This window comes from Hylobates moloch, unplaced genomic scaffold (genome assembly GCF_009828535.3).
Source record: "Hylobates moloch isolate HMO894 unplaced genomic scaffold, HMol_V3 SCAFFOLD_17, whole genome shotgun sequence".
In the NCBI taxonomy this organism is placed as follows: domain Eukaryota; kingdom Metazoa; phylum Chordata; class Mammalia; order Primates; family Hylobatidae; genus Hylobates; species Hylobates moloch.
This window is the reverse complement of record NW_026652292.1, coordinates 13,560,255-13,580,677: the sequence shown is the minus strand read 5'-3', so window position 1 is coordinate 13,580,677 and position 20,423 is coordinate 13,560,255. Positions and strand designations below refer to the sequence as shown.

General features: G+C 42.9%; 1 protein-coding gene across 9 annotated transcripts in view; it reads right to left on the bottom strand.

Annotated features, from left to right (window-relative positions):
- OTULIN (OTU deubiquitinase with linear linkage specificity) overlaps positions 1 to 16,314 on the bottom strand; it is a 62,878-nt gene extending 46,564 nt beyond the window's left edge. For 3 of the 9 annotated variants that reach the window (XR_004244851.2, XM_058430167.1, XM_032135818.2), the window contains exons 1-2: positions 16,055 to 16,312; positions 5,400 to 5,476 (exon numbers count right to left, since the gene is read on the bottom strand). Coding sequence is in view for 8 of the 9 variants with exons in the window: in XM_058430167.1 (XP_058286150.1) it covers positions 5,400 to 5,476; positions 16,055 to 16,185 (208 nt within the window). In the remaining variant the exon portion in view is untranslated. Of the gene's footprint in view, positions 1 to 5,399; positions 5,477 to 6,490; positions 6,570 to 8,380; positions 8,503 to 10,408; positions 10,659 to 15,461; positions 16,001 to 16,054 lie in introns of those variants that run through there. The other 6 variants (XM_058430170.1, XM_058430169.1, XM_058430168.1 and 3 more) reach the window with 6 other exon arrangements.
- Positions 16,315 to 20,423: the final 4,109 nt, after the last annotated feature.

The following is a 20,423-nucleotide window of genomic DNA, read 5'->3' as shown; positions in this document are numbered from 1 at the left end:
CGAATGTATAACTAAAATGACCAATGCAGAGAAGTGCTTAAAGGAGCCGATGGAGCTGAAAGCCAAGGCTCAAGAACTACGTGAAGAATGCAGAAGCCTCAGGAGCCGATGCGATCAACTGGAAGAAAGGGTATCAGTGATGGAAGATGAAATGAATGAAATGAAGCGAGAAGGGAAGTTTAGAGAAAAAAGAATAAAAAGAAATGAACAAAGCCTCCAAGAAATATGGGACTATGTGAAAAGACCAAATCTACGTCTGACTGGTGTATCTGAAAGTGACGGGGAGAATGGAACCAAGTTGGAAAACACTCTGCAGGATATTATCCAGGAGAACTTCCCCAGTCTAGCAAGGCAGGCCAACATTCAGATTCAGGAAATACAGAGAACGCCACAAAGATACTCCTCGAGAAGAGCAACTCCAAGACACATAATTGTCAGATTCACCAAAGTTGAAATGAAGGAAAAAATGTTAAGGGCAGCCAGAGAGAAAGGTCAGGTTACCCACAAAGGGAAGCCCATCAGATTAACAGCAGATCTCTTGGCAGAAACTCTACAAGCCAGAAGAGAGTGGGGGCCGATATTCAACATTCTTAAAGAAAAGAATTTTCAACCCAGAATTTCATATCCAGCCAAACTAAGCTTCATAAGTGAAGGAGAAATAAAATACTTTACAGACAAGCACATGCTGAGTGATTTTGTCACCACCAGGCCTGCCCTAAAAGAGCTCCTGAAGGAAGCACTAAACATGGAAAGGAACAACCGGTACCAGCCACTGCAAAAACATGCCAAATTGTAAAGACCATCGAGGCTAGGAAGAAACAATAGCAACTAACGAGCAAAATAACCAACTAACATCATAATGACAGGATCAGATTCACACATAACAATATTAACGTTAAATGTAAATGGGCTAAATGCTCCAATCAAAAGACACAGACTGGCAAACTGGATAAGGAGTCAGGACCCATCAGTGTGCTGTATTCAGGAAACCCATCTCACGTGCAGAGACACACATAGACTCAAAATAAAGGGATGGAGGAAGATCTATCAAGCAAATGGAAAACAAAAAAAGGCAGGGGTTGCAATCCTAGTCTCTGATAAAATAGACTTTAAACCAACAAAGATCAAAAGAGACAAAGAAGGCCATTACATAATGGTAAAGGGATCAATTCAACAAGAAGAGCTAACTATCCTAAATATATATGCACCCAACACAGGAGCACCCAGATTCATAAAGCAAGTCCTCAGTGACCTACAAAGGGACTTAAACTCCCACACAATAATAATGGGAGATTTTAACACCCCACTGTCAACATTAGACAGATCAACGAGACAGAAAGTTAACAAGGATATCCAGGAATTGAACTCAGCTCTACATAAAGTGGACCTAATAGACATCTACAGAACTCTCCACCCCAAGTCAACAGAATATACATTTTTTTCAGCACCACACCACACCTATTCCAAAATTGACCACATAGTTGGAAGTAAAGCTCTCCTCAGCAAATGTAAAAGAACAGAAATTATAACAAACTGTCTCTCAGACCACAGTGCAATCAAACTAGAACTCAGGATTAAGAAACTCACTCAAAACCGCTCAACTACATGGAAACTGAACAACCTGCTCCTGAATGACTATTGGGTACATAATGAAATGAAGGCAGAAATAAAGATGTTCTTTGAAACCAACGAGAACAAAGACACAACATACCAGAATCTCTGGGACACATTCAAAGCAGTGTGTAGAGGGAAATTTATAGCACTAAATGCGCACAAGAGAAAGCAAGAAAGGTCCAAAATTGACACCCTAACATCACAATTAAAAGAACTAGAAAAGCAAGAGCAAACACATTCAAAAGCTAGCAGAAGGCTAGAAATAACTAAAATCAGAGCAGAACTGAAGGAAATAGAGACACAAAAAACCCTTCAAAAAATTAATGAATCCAGGGGCTGGTTTTTTGAAAAGATCAACAAAACTGATAGACCACTAGCAAGACTAATAAAGAAGAAAAGAGAGAAGAATCAAACAGATGCAATAAAAAATGATAAAGGGGATATCACCACTGATCCCACAGAAATACAAACTACCATCAGAGAATACTACAAACACCTTTACGCAAATAAACTAGAAAATCTAGAAGAAATGGATAAATTCCTCGACACATACACCCTCCCAAGACTAAACCAGGAAGAAGTTGAATCTCTGAATAGACCAATAACAGGCTCTGAAATTGAGGCAATAATCAATAGCTTACCAACCAAAAAGAGTCCAGGACCAGATGGATTCACAGCTGAATTCTACCAGAGGTACAAGGAGGAATTGGTACCATTCCTTCTGAAACTATTCCAATCAATAGAAAAAGAGGGAATTCTCCCTAACTCATTTTATGAGGCCAGCATCATCCTGATACCAAAGCCTGGCAGAGACATAACCAAAAAAGAGAATTTTAGACTAATATCCTTGACGAACATTGATGCAAAAATCCTCAATAAAATACTGGCAAACCAAATCCAGCAGCACATCAAAAAGCTTATCCACCATGATCAAGTGGGCTTCATCCCTGGGATGCAAGGCTGGTTCAACATACGCAAATCAATAAATGTAATCCAGCATATAAACAGAACCAAAGACAAAAACCACATGATTATCTCAATAGATGCAGAAAAGGCCTTTGACAAAATTCAACAACCCTTCATGCTAAAAACTCACAATAAATTAGGTATTGATGGGACGTATCCCAAAATAATAAGAGCTATCTATGACAAACCCACAGCCAATATCATACTGAATGGGCAAAAACTGGAAGCATTCCCTTTGAAAACTGGCACAAGACAGGGATGCCCTCTCTCACCACTCCTATTCAACATAGTGTTGGAAGTTCTGGCCAGGGCAATTAGGCAGGAGAAGGAAATAAAGGGTATTCAATTAGGAAAAGAGGAAGTCAAATTGTCCCTGTTTGCAGATGACATGATTGTATATCTAGAAAACCCCACTGTCTCAGATCAAAATCTCCTTAAGCTGATAAGCAACTTCAGCAAAGTCTCAGGATACAAAATCAATGTACAAAAATCACAAGCATTCTTGTACACCAATAACAGACAAACAGAGAGCCAAATCATGAGTGAACTCCCATTCACAATTGCTTTAAAGAGAATAAAATACCTAGGAATTCAACTTACAAGGGACATGAAGGACCTTTTCAAGGAGAACTACAAACCACTGCTCAATGAAATAAAAGAGGATACAAACAAATGGAAGAACATTCCATGCTCATGGGTTGGAACAATCAATATCGTGAAAATGGCCATACTGCTCAAGGTAATTTATAGATTCAGTGCCATCCCCATCGAGCTACCAATGACTTTCTTCACAGAATTGGAAAAAACTACTTTAAAGTTCATATGGAACCAAAAAAGAGCCTGCATCGCCAAGTCAATCCTAAGCCAAAAGAACAAAGCTGGAGGCATCACACTACCTGACTTCAAACTATACTACAAGGCTACAGTAACCAAAACAGCATAGTACTGGTAGCAAAACAGAGACATAGATCAATGGAACAGAACAGAGGCCTCAGAAATGATGCCGCATATCTGCAACTATCTGATCTTTGACAAACCTGACAAAAACAAGCAATGGGAAAAGAATTCCCTATTTAATTAAATGGTGCTGGGAAAACTGGCTAGCCATATGTAGAAAGCTGAAACTGGATCCCTTCCATACACCTTATACAAAAATTAATTCAAGACGGATTAAAGACTTACAATGTTAGACCTAAAACCATAAAAACCCTAGAAGAAAACCTAGGCAATCCCATTCAGGACATAGGCATGGGCAAGGACTTCATGTCTAAAACACCAAAAGCAATGGCAACAAAAGCCAAAATTGACAAATGGGATCTAATTAAACTAAAGAGCTTCTGCACAGCAAAAGAAACTACCCTCAGAGTGAACAGGCAATCTACAAAATGGGAGAAAATTTTTGCAACCTACTCATCTGACAAAGGGCTAATATCCAGAATCTACAATGAACTCAAACAAATTTACAAGAAAAAAACAACCCCATCAAAAAATGGGCAAAGGACATGAACAGACATTTCTCAAAAGAAGACATTTATGCAGCCAAAAAACACACGAAAAAATGCTCATCATCACTGGCCATCAGAGAAATGCAAATCAAAACCACAATGAGATACCATCTCACAAAAGTTAGAATGGCCATCATTAAAAAGTCAGGAAACAACAGGTGCTGGAGAGGATGTGGAGAAATAGGAACACTTTTACACTGTTGGTGGGACTGTAAACTAGTTCAACCATTGTGGAAGTCAGTGTGGTGATTCCTCAGGGATCTAGAACTAGTAATACCATTTGACCCAGCCATCCCATTACTGGGTATATACCCAAAGGACTATAAATCATGCTGCTATAAAGGCACGTGCACACGTATGTTTATTGCGGCACTATTCACAATAGCAAAGACTTGGAACCAACCCAAATGTCCAACACCGATAGACTGGATTAAGAAAATGTGGCACATATACACCATGGAACACTATGCAGCCATAAAAAATGATGAGTTCATGTTCTTTGTAGGGACATGGACGAAACTGGAAATCATCATTCTCAGTAAACTATCGCAAGGACAAAAAACCAAACACCACATGTTCTCACTCATAGGTGGGAATTGAACAATGAGAACACATGGACACAGGAAGGGGAACATCACACCCCAGGGACTATTGTGGGGTGGGGGGAGGGGGGAGGGATAGCATTAGGAGATACACCTAATGCTAAATGACGAGTTAATGGGTGCAGCACACCAACATGGCAGATGTATACATATGTAACAAACCTGCACATTGTGCACATGTACCCTAAAACTTAAAGCATAATAATAATAAAATATAAAAATAAAAAAAGAAAAGAAAAACACAGACATGAAATCACAAAACGATCAGACTCTGTGCTACTGATCCCATCACTGTCTTTCTTATTACTTAATCACATTCATATGGCCATCTGCATGCAAAGATATGCACAGCCAGTTTCTCAGTTAAGTCTTTCCATTTGAAATGAAAAATGGACTTCAAATCTGAACTCTCCCTCTAAGAATATAAGGAAATCAAGAACCGAGAGAGGACGGTGTCAAGAGATTAAACAAAAGTCTTCATAGGTGTGAAAAATGATATGAATGTGAAGAATGCAGCGGGAATGCTTGCGTTAAAATTTAAAAACCTCAGGAAATAGTCTCTAAACATACTTCAGCAAAACAATCAATGTAGATAAGACCATATACATAAGAATATTTTATTGATATTTTATGAAAAATGGATATACAGATTTAACTGCATTTTCTGCTATAAACAATAAGAACTCTATAAATAAAACAATTCCAAACATACCTGATGCCCCTCTTTCATGTATAAGCAATTCTTTCTCCTTTTCTATTTCATCTGCAGCACGGTACATGTCCTCCTCACTGAAATCACACCAAAGCAGACATTTTCAAACACTTGTTGCACTGACATTTTCCATCCTATTATACAGCTGCTTACAAAATGCATAATATGCTAAGGGTTTAACTTTTTTCACTTTACATGACGATAATCTGATAAAATATAGGTCTTCTATCTTAAGAATAAAGATGCTTATGTTTCTATCTCACCACTTTGTTCTACTTCTGAATTTCTTACTTAAATAAGACAAGTTAACATCACTTCATTTACTAGGTAGCTCTGAGGGCATTTTAATTGTAATGCCTATTAGTGCCTCAACTATGTATCTAGACATCATAGCATGCATCTTATTAGTGAAGCTCCTGAACTGATTCTGTCAAGTTCCAAGAATGGAGATAGTGCTGATAAAAATATTTATATAGGAATGCAGGCCCCATTGCCGACCTTTGTAACAGTCACAAGCAAACCTGACAATAGCTATCTTAAAAACAAGAAGAGACCATCAGTTATTACAAATCGCCAAAGCTAAAAAACCTCCTCGAAATCCTCCTGCTTCCTGACCCCACAATCAACCAGCCACCCATGCAGCTGTTACATAGATTCCCACTGTCCACTACTACCAACTTCTTACTCAGAGCTTCCTAGTTTCCAGTACTTTAGTTAACTAGCAGGAGCCCACTAAGTACTACAAAGGGAAAAAATCCACTAGATGCTAGACAAAGATGAAGAATGGGACTTCTGGTTTGAAGATGCCCCCCTTTTCCCTCAAGATTCACCCCAAAATGACAATAAAGGGAAACAGAAACCCCAATTCTATCTTTCATGAAACCAAAAGGCAGGTGAAAGTCCAAAGAGCTGGAAAGCAGATGGAGTGGTAAATGACACAGGACAGGGAAGCCAAGGCTGGTAGATGTGCATCCATGGCAGGCAAGCCAGAAAACCTCGCAGAACCCCAGAAAGGCTCAGGAACTGGAGTCATCAAGTCCTTCAGGGGGCATGAGTAACACACTGAGCGGAAAACAAGGAGACTAGCTGACCTCCACATAAAAAATGATCAGACCCCCGATTCCCCATACTCCTGCCTCATGAGAGCACACCCCATCCTCACACAAGGCTGCAGACCCAATGGAACACAGGAAGGAGGAGGTGCCAGGCTAAAAAAAAAAAAAAAAAAATTCAGTGAATGACTGAGATACCCCTACCCCCAATTCCCTCATCACCCCAGCTCCTGGTACACGGCCTAGTACAGCTGGGGGAAAGAGGAAGGAGTCAGACGGCAAGAGACAGATGAAGAAGGGGTACTAGGAGGGCCAGACTGAGGAAGGAAGTCTCACATGTCCCCACTAAAACCTTTCAATGGTTCCCAAACACTCAGGGAACCAATGTCAAAATTAGGACCTCACCCACCACTCTAGCTTGCATCCCATTATTTCCCTATGCATTACTCACACTTCAGTCCAAATGCCTGACCAACACTATCGTGTACCCGTACATCTGTGATTTGCTCAGATCTTCCCTTTTCCTGAACAGCCCACAACTCCTGACCTGCCCCCTGCCAAACACATCACGATGTACACCATGTGGGTAAGCCCTCTGCAGAGTGCAATGATTGGAGTGGGGACCCAGGAATTAGACTGCCAGAGTTTATTTAACTAGTCCTCATTCCAGTCCTTATTAGCTGTATGTATAACTATGACTAGAGTAACTACACCTCTCAGCATCTAGATTTAACCACCTGTCAAAAGGGCAGTAAGAGTATTCACCTCAAAGGGCTTTTTAAAGAAACAGATATGTGGAAAATAATTAGCACTCAAAATTAAACTATTCTTATTCTCATTTTATATCCACTGTTGCAAAGTATTAATGAACAATCTGACCAATTATCAATTTTTTATTTCTTTTTTTCTCTCTAAACGTGTAACTGTGTGTATTTTAACATTGTGGGGGTGAGGGAACAAGTATCAGAAAAAGGTACTTTCCATGTGCTCTTGCTTCCAGTGAGATTTCAAGTAAAAAGTTTGATGTCATCCTTAGAGCCCATGCCAGAGGTAAAAACAAACAGAAACCTGATTCGTGGGGACCATACATCAAAGCCCTAAAATAAAAAGTGACCAAATATGTTCGTTCTTCTCTCAATAATTTAACGACATCTTTCAGCCTCTTTCCTGGCTTTATAAAATAAGGGACAAATTCCAATCCTGTAAAACAGACATTTAAGCAAAGCACTTTCATAGTATCATTATCAGAGGCATATATCTTTGGGCAAGCCACTTCCCCACGGCCTCAGTTTTCTCATCTTCAAAATGAGAAGACTGGAAGAGGCCATGTAAGCTACATGGTTCCTCTTCCAGTTCTTTAGTGTAAGTCTATGAGAATTGTACTTCAAGCAAAATCTGTGGCTATACTACATGCACATTTGGCTCCACTTTTGTTCTCTTTCTTTTTAATCTACAAAATAACCAAAATCCAACATCAATGCCCAGAGGAGGTTCTCTAAACAAGCAACTCTCCATCCCACAAGTACAAATTCCTACAAAGGCCAACAGGAAAGGAAAGGAAACAAACAAACAGCAGAACAAACAGGAGAACTAAATGCAAAGGGAAGCTGAATAGGAAATTACTGGAAATAAAGAGCAGAGATTCAGGATATACGAAAAAAGCAAAGCAGAAATGCAAGAATAAGAGAACCAGAGTATAATCAAATTGCTTTAACCACAACTGGATTTCACTCAGATCCTGTGCACAAACATCTGCTAACTTCACGGCCACCAAGGACATACAGAAAATGTAATACAGCCTTTACTAAAGGCCACCATTAAAATAAAAATAATCCTGCTTAAAGCCAGGAGTTCAACACCAGCCTGGGCATAAAGCAAGACCCCGCCTCTACAAAAAAAAAAAAATTAATTGGACATGCTGGCACTCACCTGTAGTCCCCCCTACAGAGGAGGCTGAGGAGAGAGGATCACTTAAGCCTAGGAGTTGGAGGCTGCAGTGAGCTATGATCACACCACTGTACTCCCGCCCTGGCAAGAGTGAGACCCTGTCACTAAAAAAAAATTAATTAGTTAATTAATTAAATTTTAAAAAATAATCCCGAAGAATAAGTTTTAGGTTTGAGCAATGAAGCTCAAACAATATATTCAGGAAGGAGGACATTTCACAGGCAGAATGAAATAGTTACCCATCTAATAGAAAGATAAGCAAACAGAAAGAGAGGAAGAAACAGAGCAAAAAATACTAAGTTTATTTTAAAAATACTTCACTCAATAAACTTTTGCTGTAATTTTTTAAGTATTAAAATAATAAAGCTGAAAACAATGACAAAATGAAATGATACTAAAGGCCAGGAATCTGAAATAGGTAGACGTTAAGTTTACGTTTTTGTTATGGGATGGGAAGATAATAAAACAATGAGGAAAAGGGATTTGGCAACCTTTTGTGTGTCAAGTTGGGGTGGCAGTGGGGAGGTATCCACTCTGACACAAAAGAAACCACTGAAGCTCAAAGACTCAGGTGATCACCAGAGCAAAAAGTTGTGTGGTAAAGAAAAGTTAAGCCAAAGTCTAAATGACTTGACTTTCTGGCAGTCACTCTCAATTCCACAGTTAAAATTTGTTAAAGGATACAAATAAAGGATAAAATTACAGCTGGATAGAAGGAGTAAGTTCTAGTGTTCTATACCATTGTAGGGTAACTACAGTTAATAATCTACTATATAGATTCAAACAGCTAGAAGGATATTAAGTGTTCCCGAGAAAAAGAAATGATAAATGTTTGAGATGACGGACATGCTGATTACCCTCATCACTATAGTTATGTGTATCAAAACATCACTATGTGCCCCATAAATATGTACAACTTAAAAATAATTAAGCCGATTTAAAAAATTACATATATGTTTTTTGAGAAAGGGTCTCTGTTGCCCAGACTAGACTACAGCCATGCAACCACAGCTCACTGCAGCTTCGACCTCCTGGGCTCAAGCAGTCTTCCCACCTCAGGCTCAAGTAGCTGAGACCACAGGCATGCACCACCGCATCTGGCTAATTTTTAAAATTTGTTATAGAGTCAGGGTCTCACTATGTTGTCCAGGATGGTCTCAAAAGTCCTGGGCTCAAGAGATCCTCCCGCCGTGATCTCCTCAAGAGCTGGGATTACAGGTGTGAGCCACCATGCTCAGCCTAAATTTTAAAACCAAATGCTAACAATTCCTAGTTAGAAAATTCTTAGTTTTGCACCATGGCATTATTTTAAAGTGTATATTTTCAAGCTCCTATTAAACAATATTTACCTATTTTCTTTTTTTGAGACAGAGTTTCGCTCTTATTGCATAGGCTGGAGTGCAATGGTGCAGTCTCGGCTCACTGCAACCTCCGCCTCCCAGGTTCAAGCAATTCTCCTACCTCATCCTCCTGAGTAACTGGGATTACAGGCATCTGCCACCACACCCAGCTAATTTTTGTATTTGCAGTGGAGACGGGGTTTCACCACATTGGCCAGGCTGCTCTCGAACTCCTGACCTCAGGTGATCCGCCTGCCTTGGCCTCCCAAAGTGCTGGGATTACAGGTGTGAGCCACCATGCCCAGCCTATTTACCTATTTTCTCTTAACCTAGAGATAAAATATTTTATTTTTTATATTAAGGCAACATATCCAACTGAGTAAGCTATGTAACATTGCATACTAAATTATAACTGGTACCACTTGCTCTGTTCAAAGACCTGCATACCAACCAATTTTTGAAAACTTATTTTAAACATGCTTACTGTACAGACACAAAATTATACTATTCCCAAGAGCAAAAGCTGTGAGTTAAAAGCAGAGCTTAGTGAAGCAGAAGGCATTTCTGTGAAGTCCGTTTTTCAATTTTTGATTCAAGTAAATACGTAATAGAAAAAAAATCAATTCTAATGTATATACAAAGCTAACAAGACAGAATTTTAATCACTCACCATTATGAACCTTTTAAAAGTTGTTCCCCTTAGTTGTCTAAAAGAACTAAGTATGGCTTTTTTTAATTCAACTCTCTGGACTTGAACCCTGCAGTTCATACTTAACTTAGCCTCTCCTATGAGACTAATGGCAACACTAAGGCAATGTTGGTGAGACAGTGTCAACCAATATTACACTAACACACCTTCCCACACAGGCACAGGAAAAGCAAAGACCACTCAACCCAGCCTTTCTTCACCACTATGCGGTTCAGAGATGGGTGAACGATCAAATACAGGAAAGTACCGGCACCCAGGCCAAAATTCCACCCCTCTTCTGCAAGTGGACTTTCCACGACTGGCTCATGCTACTCCATGTGACTTCCAGAGGTATCTGGGGTCAATGCAGCCACTCTCAATAAGGTTTGATTCTTAGAGACATCCCAGCTCTGGGCCTCAAAGCAGGCTCTTCATCAGGTTGGGAGAAAGTAGACTTTATCCCTACTCCAAACTGTAGCAGCATCTGGGGGTGGGGTGGGGTGGGGCAGAAAATACATCCACAAGAACAACAGTGTGCCACTTTTTTTGTCCACAGCCCCTCTGAGAATTCAGATTTCATCAGAACCTAAGCTCAGAAACACACATAAAATTGCTTTCAATTTCAGAGGGGTTCACCGACAGTATGCCTCCACAGATTCAAACCCTGTCTCACCCTCAGGCAGAGAAAGACCATGGAGTAGTCTCTTCTCACTTCCCTAAGCATTTCTGGCCTAGCCAGCAACCATGTCCCAGGACCAGATCAGCAGGAGTCAGATGTTGGGGGTGGAGTGAGCAGGGGATAGAGCACAGGAGAGCAGCAGAAGGAGCTTGAAGGTCAACTAATCTGGTCTGACAAAAGATTTCTTCAAATGTGATCCTAAGTTATGTTTCAGGCCATCCTTAGGACTTGTCCAGGAGATGTGAGCCAACCACAGCTCTCAAATGAGCTGATGGGTGTATGGAAAAAAGGAAGGAAGGGAGGGAGGGAGGGAGGAAAAGAAAAACTGCAATGAGATATACAAAGTAGTTCATCACTGGGCACTGTGGCTCACGCCTGTAATCCCAGGACTTCAGGAAGCTGTGGCAAGAGGATTGCTTGAGCCCAAGAGTTAGAGACCAGCCTGGGCCACATAGTGAGACTCTGTCTCTACAAAAAGTAAAAAAAAATTAGCTGGGTATGGTGGCATGCACCTGTTGCCCCAGCTACTTAGGAGGCTGAGGTGGGAGGATCGCTTGAGCCCAGAAGGTTGAGGCTACAGTGAGCCATGATTGTCACTGCACTCCAAACTGGGCAACAGAGAGCGACCCTGTCTCACAAAACAAGCAAACAAGAAAACAAAGTAGCTTATCCATGTGGTTTATGTTTCTTTTCCCCCACTTCTCTCATGTGTGAAATGTGAAGAGCTTAGTGGAAAGGAATCAAGAGTAACCTAGTGTGCTACCTAGGAAATAAGCCATCTCTTTCTCTACTCGTCACCACAGCCTTCAGAGTCACATCCCGAATGTCTAACTCAGCTGCAGAAGTTGGGCTATGATTTGTATTTGTAATTACTGTCCACTGAATGTATTAAAAATGACTCTATAGGATATCTCAAAACTTCTACAGTCTTACAGTGTTCCCACTTCTAAGTGTAAACATTTTAAATGACTCCTCTGCATAGCAAACCCAACTATCTGGGCGGAAAGAAAGGCCTTGGCTGCAATGACAAAAAAACACAGACTAAAAATGCACATTACACTATTTAAATTGATACTCAACTATTAAGCTGTATATATCATCATGCAGGAATTGACATGAATACCTTATATGCAAACTTTGTTTATATGACAACTATAGTACAGTTTCTCTAGCCCATGAGAAAATACCATAGAGAAACAGCCCACTACCCAGATACTGCCAAGTCAGAAAGATGGAAAAAGGCTAGAAAGTCCAAAACTTGAGACATGATGTTTAAAAGATGACATCTGAAACTCACCTCTCTTATTCTGCCCCATCTTATGAGACGTGAAAGAGAACGAGACAATCAAACACAACAAAAATAAGGATAAAACAAAATTAAGCTGCTAAAAACCACACACAAAAACCGGAACATCTACTGGGAAGCAAACTTGGGAAGCAAACCAAAAAAAAAGTGAAGTTGGCTGTCACTATAAATCATGTCTCTCTGCCTGGTTTTGCTGAGAAAGCCCAGAAGAGGTAGCGGGAGGTTCCCATTGATGCATCGGGGTCTCTCCAGCCAAGCTACACTTTAAAAATCTGTGAATGTGTAAAATGACAAACCTAGGCTAGTTTTTTTTTTTTTACATTCCTTTCGGCTCTAAGTCTATATATTTCTACTAGCAACAGACGGAAGAGGCACCTGTGCCACAAAAACTTTTCAAGAAAGAGCACTTCTTCCTACCCTTGTCTATTTTCACAGGTGTTCTGAATGAGAATCACACCCACCAGAAAACTTGCCAAATAACTACACATACTTTTGAGAACATGGTCTGGCTTCAAAGTTTCTGCATTGCTCAGGAGGCATGACACAGCTGGGGCTGAGGTGCAGCACGTGAGACAGGGCATTAAATTAAGCGCACTGTTCTCACCACCAGGGTAGAAGGAAGGCAAAGCAGCGATTAGGAACCAGCACGGGCCTGTGGAGCAGGGGTTGGGAGGAAGAGACCCTCTCTTTAATCCTCTGCAGAGTCTGAGGTTAAGTCTCTGATATGATTTGGATATTTCTCCCCTCCAATCTCATGCTAAAAGGTAATCCCCAGGGTTGGAGACAAGCCTAGTTAGTGGGAGGTGGTTGGATCATGGGGGTAGATCCCTCATGAATGGCTTAGCACCATGGCCTTGGTGATGAGTGTGTTCTTACTCTGAGTTCATGCAAGATCTGGTTGCTAAAAAGTCTGTGGCACCTCACTTCCACCTCACTCTCTCTCACCATGTGATCGCCTGGTCCCACTTGGCTTCCTGCCATGAGTAAAAGCTCCCTGAGGCCTCACCAGAAGCCAACCAGATACAGGCACCAAGCTTCCTGTACAGCCTGCAGAACCATAAGCCAATTAAATCTCTTTTCTTTATAAATTACCCAGCCTCAGGTATTTCTTTATGGCAATGCAAAAGCAGTCTAATACAAAAAATTCATACTGAGGGGTCGAGTATTGCTATAAAGACACCTGAAAATGTGGAAGCAGCTTTGGAACTGGGTAATGGGCAGAGGTTGGAAGAGCCTGGAGGGCTCAGAAGACGACAGAAAAACGTGGGAAAGTTTGGAACTTCTCAGAAACTGGTTAAATGGCTGTGACCAATATGCTGAAAGAAATATGGACAGTGGGCTGGGCGTGTAATCCTAGCACTTTGGGAGGCCTAGGCGGGCAGATCACTTGAGGTCAGGAGTTCGAAGCCAGCCTGGCCAACATGGTGAAACTCCATCTCTACTAAAAACAAACTTAAAAACAAAAATTAGCCAGGCATGGTGGTAGACGCCTGTAATCCCAGCTACTCCAGAGGCTGTGGCAGGAAAATCATTTGAACCTGGGAGGCAGAGGTTGCAGTGAGCCAAGATTGCACCACTGCACTCCAGCCTGCACGACAAAGCGAGACTCCATCTCAATAAAAAAAAAAAAAAAAAAAGAAGAAGAAAAAAAAGAAATATGGACAGTGAAGGCCAGGCTGATGAGGTCTCAGATGGAAATGAGGAAGTTATTGGGAACATGAGTAAAGATCACCCCTGTTATGTCCTAGCAAAGAATTTGGCTGCACTTGTCCATGTCCCAGGAATTTGTGGAATTAAATAACTTGTCTGATTTCACAAGCTCATAGGTGGAAAGAGATGAGTCTTGGATGAGGCTTAGGGTTTTGGACTTGATGCTAGAATGAGTTAAGACTTTGGAGAATGGCTGGAAAGAGATTACCATATTTTCCAACGTGAGAAAGACATCAGATGTGGGGTGGCCAGGAGCAGAATGATATAGTCTGGATATCTGTCCCCTCTAAATCTCATGTTAAAGTATAAACCCCAGTATTGGAGGTGGGAACTGGTGGGAGGTATTTGGATCCCTCATGAATGGCTTAGTGCCATGCCCTTGGTGATGGATGAGTGCTGACTCCAAGTTTACACCAGATCTGGTTGTTTCAAAGTCTGTGGCACCTCTACCCTCTCTCTTCCTCCCTCTCTCACCATGTGATTGCCTGGTCCCATCTGGCTTCCCGCCATAAGTTAAATACAGCCCCCTGAGGCCTCACCAGAAGCCAAGCAGAGACACGCACCAAGCTTCATGCAAAGCCTGCAGAACCACGAGCCAATTAAACCTCTTTTCCTTTTATAAATTTCCCGGCCTGAGGTACCTTCCTTATAGCGACACAAAAATGGCCTAATAGACTCTAACCCAGAAAGCAAACTGGCCGCCACAGGACACATCAGCCCACACTGGGCCTGTACACTTGTTTCAATTAAAAAAAAAAAAAATAGGTGCCACTGTTTTAAAAGCAGCGTTATTTCATGCAAAGCCCAAATAGTTGGATTCTTTAAATACATAAGATGCAGCAATTACAGGCTTGAGCTTAGGGGACCCTGCCTCTCAACAGAGACAGCTCTCCAGGTCCTGGCCAACTTCACTAACTTACTTCACTTACTGCCTAGCTCTGGAGGCAGGAGTTTGACACCACTGACTTTCAATCTTATTTTCCAGTGGCCATTAACCCGTTAAGTGTGAATAACACCATCCCAAGGGGGTTCTCAACAAATGAGAACGTCTAAGTACTATGCAAACACGTTATTATAACACAATATCTACCTAACAGGCCTCCAAAAGACCCCTTTTTAGGAGTTTTTTTTTTTTTTTTCAAAAGTTCTAGCAGTGCTTTTTGCATTTAAACACATCTTAAATTTAACTTTCCAGCCAGTTAAAATATCTGTCAAACTGATTGTGTGCTTTCATAATTTCTTAAATTCCAAGGGCATTTATAGCTGCCTAGAACTTCGAAGTGTAGAAAAGTTTCACTCGAGTTTCTATTCTGCTTCCACGCGTACCCCCAGACCCTTACAGAAATTAGGAACTCTTCCCAAATCGTCTTCTTCACAGTACAGTAAGGAATTGATCTAACCAGCACTGACTTTCCTTTTTAAAAGGAAAAGCGGGAAGGTATACTAATCAGGCCGTTAAAGGGTCAAAGAGAATGGGTCAGATTCGGTCCAAAGTCTGTCCAACGTCTGTCCAACAGGTGGGACGTCGCCTCCAAGAACACGTCGCGCGGCTCCGTTCCCCGGCGGCTGCGGCAGGGGCGACCTCACTTCCTCCCTGTGCTAGGCTGGAGGAAAGATCTAGCGGGAGCTAGTAATAAAATACATCACTTCTTGGGTTTGCTTCCCAAGTTTCTGGAACTTTCTTTAACTTCAGACGTGCAGGTGTCAAAAATGAGACGGGAGGGGAGACACTGTGTGACCAGAATTGTGACGGGCCCTGGGGTTAAAAATCTGCACTCGGACACTGGGCAAAACTGCCAATTCCTCCTTGTCGCCAACGGCCTCACTCAGAATTGAAGACGCCCAGGGACCCTCCGCTGACGACTCCCCACCCCAGCCCGGCTTCCGGAGGGGACCGAGCCCCCTGCCCACGGCCCGCGCCCCGCGCACTCACTGCTCGACCGGGCACTGCATCTCGGGCCGCGGCTGCTCGCTGGCCGCCACCTTCCCGCCCTCCCGCGCCGGCGTCTCGGCGCAGCTCGCGCCCGGCCACGCTCCGGGCTGGGGCATAGTCCCCCGATTCATGCGGCCGCTCGCGGCCAAAGGGGTTCAGCCGGCTCCGAACGATCCGGAGCCCCTCCTGTCGGGGTGCCAGGCAGTGGCCGCAGCCTCTCAGCCGCCGGGGCGGTTTCCGACGGTCCACAGAGCGCTTCCGCGCGCGTCACCGTGGCCCGCCCCACGGCCTCTGACCCTGCGTGAGGAGGTGCGGCCGAAGGCGGAGAGGCCGGAACGCGGCGCATGCGCATACACGTGTGTGGGCTGAGGCGCCGGAGCCTAGAGGGGGAACCGCGCGATGCAGCTGCTGCGCTTCATCTGTTCCCTGGCGCCGCTGGCTTGCTTCCCTTGTCAGCTGTGTGGGGACTGGCAGAGGGTGTGAGAGCGGGAAACGACCGGATGAGCGGCGGGGAGCGTCCTGGGTGAGGAGGAGGAAGTCTGGTCTTAGGTGTGAAGGGTGCTGACGCGTTCCGGCGCTTCGCGGTGTCACTCTCGGCTTCTGAGTGTTGCCCTCCGCCGGAGCGGGTTTTCCTCAGCTGTGAAGCGCGGCTGCGGCCTGCCTGGGCTTTTCCCCCGCCGGGGCGGTTCCGACGCCCGAGCCCAGCGGGCTTGGGCCTACCCTGTCGGGCCAGGCTAGTCGCTCCGGGGCTGGGAGTTACGGCGCCAGGGTTGGGGCGGAGAAGGCGAACTGGTTCAACTCGACCCGATTAAGCAAGCGCAGCAGCGTGTGTTCTTGGATCATAGTATTTCATGTAAACATTTTGATTTAAGAGGAACAAAAGGGAAAATATTAACCGTTTTCAAGCATCCAAAGGCGAAATGCTTCATCTCTGGGGTGAAGTAGAGGAGTAGCCTCTGAGGATGAGTTGCAAGAAGCAGCGCTGAAGCAGAGTAGCGCTGGAATAGGGCGGGATGGAATGGCGTGGGCACTTCAGACACCCGCGAGGAGTCCACGGCGGAACAGGTGGGGAGCAGGGGATTGTATCGAAAGATGAAATTGAAAGAGGGGTACTGGAGACCAGATCATGAAAAGCCATATTAGGCTAACTTTGGCGCTTATGCTTAATCCTCATTGACAGATCCTGAGATCATTTTGAAAAATCACTTTGTCTTCAGTTTGGTAAAAGTTTGGAGAAGGGCAGGACTTGGAAGACCAGCTTAGGGAGACTAAATAGTAGCGACCTCCAAGGGAGAAAGTGGACAGAAAGAATATTTATATTTTGTGCCACAGAACTCCGGGGATATTGTTTTCTCCTTTAATTTTACTTGAAAAAGTAATAAATGCACATGCTAAAAAATTCAGAGCATACAAAAGAATATACAAAGACTATTAAGGTGTGGGATTGTAGAGGGTTGAATAAGATCCCCCAAAATTCACGTCCACCTAGACCCTCACAATATTAACTTATTTGGAAATAGGGTTTTTGCAGATATAATTAGTTAAGATGAGGTCATGCTGGTATAGAGTGAGCCCTAAATCCAATGGTTGGCGCCCTTAGGACACATAGATAAATGAGCACAGAGGGAAGAAGGCCATTTGGAGATAGAAGCAGGGATTGGAGTGATGCAACTGGAAGCCAAGAAATGCCGCAGAATGCCAGGAGCCAGCACAAACTAAGAAAAGGCAAAGAAGGATTATTCCAAAGTGCCTTCCGAAGAAGCTTGGCCGTGCCAAAAACCTGATTTCAGACTTCTAGCCCCTAAAACTGCAAGAGAATAAATTTTGTTGTTTTAAGACACACAGTTTGTGGTACTTTGTCATGACCACCCCAGGAAACTCATAGGGATCAAGGTGGAAAGGTTATAAATTCTATCAGGCCAAATTTATTGATATGGACCCACCAGAGATTCTGGATTCAATGTTTTATCTCAGAGGCTTAGAAAAAGCTCTAATGGTGTGTTTAATCACTGAATATGTCTTTTCCAATTATGCATGTCAAGCTAGGAAAATAACCACAGGATAGGTTTGGGGACCCACTGAGCCCACCGTGAGAAGGATCTGAGTGAAAACTCCATTGATCGTTTAACCTCCATCCACCCGAAGGGCCTATGCTAAATGAAGTTGAAGTGCCAGAACTGCCTAGGTATCTGTAGAGAAAGGTATCCACAGGCTTGGGGAGATTGGAATATTAGAGTGGATTTATCATTTAAGACCTGCTTACCCCAGAAGGGTCCAGAGGACATACCTTTCACCACGACTAAGAATTAAATTTGTGAGGAGAATCCTAGCATCCTTGAAGAGATCTGTGGCTGCTCTTCTCTTTAGTCACATATATCTTACAGTGGAAACTGCTACCATCAAACTAGGATTCCTAAGTGCCTCCCCCAGGGTAGCACTTAATTGCCAAAAAGTAGGTGGGCATGATTACTATAATTACCAGCAGAGCTAAAACAATATTGTCTTACTTACAGAGACATATGCTGTTGGCCAGTTAATCATTGTGTCTCTAGGAAACATATCCTAACTTGCATCACCAAAACAGTCACAACCTCTCAATCAATTCCCAGACTTGAGGCAGTTTACACTCTCAGAACTCTGAATGAAGGAGAGGCTGGATCATCTTGAGGAAAGACTCTGCTACATTGCCAAAAATGTATATTGTTATTTCCCCCAAAGAGACCAATAGCCATCTACCAGGGTAACTGTGCATTGGGGGAAGAGAAATAATCAGATTTGTCAGGGATTACTACGCAGTGGTTCTGACCTGATACTAATCTGGGGAAACGAAAAGCTTCATTTGGCCTGCCAGTCAGAGTAGAGGCTTAATGGAGGTTGAGTGATCAATGGAGTTTCAGCTCAGGTTCATCTCTCATTAGACCTGTTGAGTCCCTGGACCCATCCTGTGCTTCTATTTCCCCAGTTCCAGAATGCATAATTAAAAGAGATATACTCGGCCAGGCACAGTGGCTCATACCTGTATTCCCAGCACTTTGGGAAGCCGAGGTGGGCAGATCACAAGGTCAGTAGTTCAAGACCAGCCTGGCCAACATGGTGAAACCCCATTTCTACTAAAAATACAACAACAACAAAAAAATAGCTGGGTGTGGTGGCGGGCACCTGTAATCCCAGCTACTCGGGAGGCTGAGGCAGGAGAATCGTTTGAACCTGGGAGGCAGAGGTTGCAGTGAGCCGAGGTCACACCATTGCACTCCAGCCTGGGCGACAGGGCAAGACTCTGTCTCAAAAACAAACAAAGAGATGTGCTCAACAGCTGGAAGAATCCCCACGTTGGTTCCCTGACCTGTAAAGACTTGTAACAGGAAAGGCCAAATGGAAGCAACTAGAACTGCTTATACCTATGAGAATAGCAAACTAAAAGCAATGCCACATTCTTGAGAGATTGTAAAGATAAGTGCCACTGTCAAAGACTTGAAAGTTGCAGAGGTGGTGATAACCACTACATTTCTTTTCCCCTCACCTATTTGGCATGTGCAAAACAGAAATGGATCTTGGAAAATGACAATGGATTCTTATAAACCTAATTACATGGTGACTCCAGTTGCGCTGCCATTTAGATGTTTCATTACTTGAGCAAATCAACACATCTCGTAGTACTTGGTATGCAGCTGTTAATCAGGCACATGCTTTTTCCCTCTATACCTATTAGAAAATACCATGAGAAGGAATTTACCTTCAACTGGCAAGACCACTATACAACTTCCTGTCCCACTACAAGGCTATATCAACCCTTTAGCCCTATGTCATAATTTAGTCTTCCCCTTCCAAAGAACTTCATACTGGTCCATTACGTTGATGATATTATGCCGATTACTCATGGTGAGCAGGAAGTAGCAATTACTCTAAATATATTGGTAAAATATTTGAATGTCTGAAGACAGGAAATAAGTGTCACAAAACATCTGGGGCCCTCCACCTCATGAAATTCCTAGGGGACCAGTATAGGACATGTCAAGATATCACTTTAAGCTGAAGAATAAGTTGTTGCATTTGGCCCCTTACAGAACCAAAAAAAAAAAAAAAGACACCACAATACCTAGTAGGAGAAGAGAAGGCTCTACAACAGGTCTAGGCTACTGGGCAAGTTGCTCTGCCATTTGGGCCATATGATCCAGCAGATCTGATGGTACTTAAAGTGTCAATGGCCGATTTAAATGTTATTGAGAGGCCATGCACAGTGGCTCACATCTGTAATTCCAGCACTTTAGGAGGCCAAGGTGGGAGGATCACTTTAGCCCAGGAGTTTGAGACCAGCTCTACCTCCACAAACACACACACACACACACACACATACACACAACATGTAATT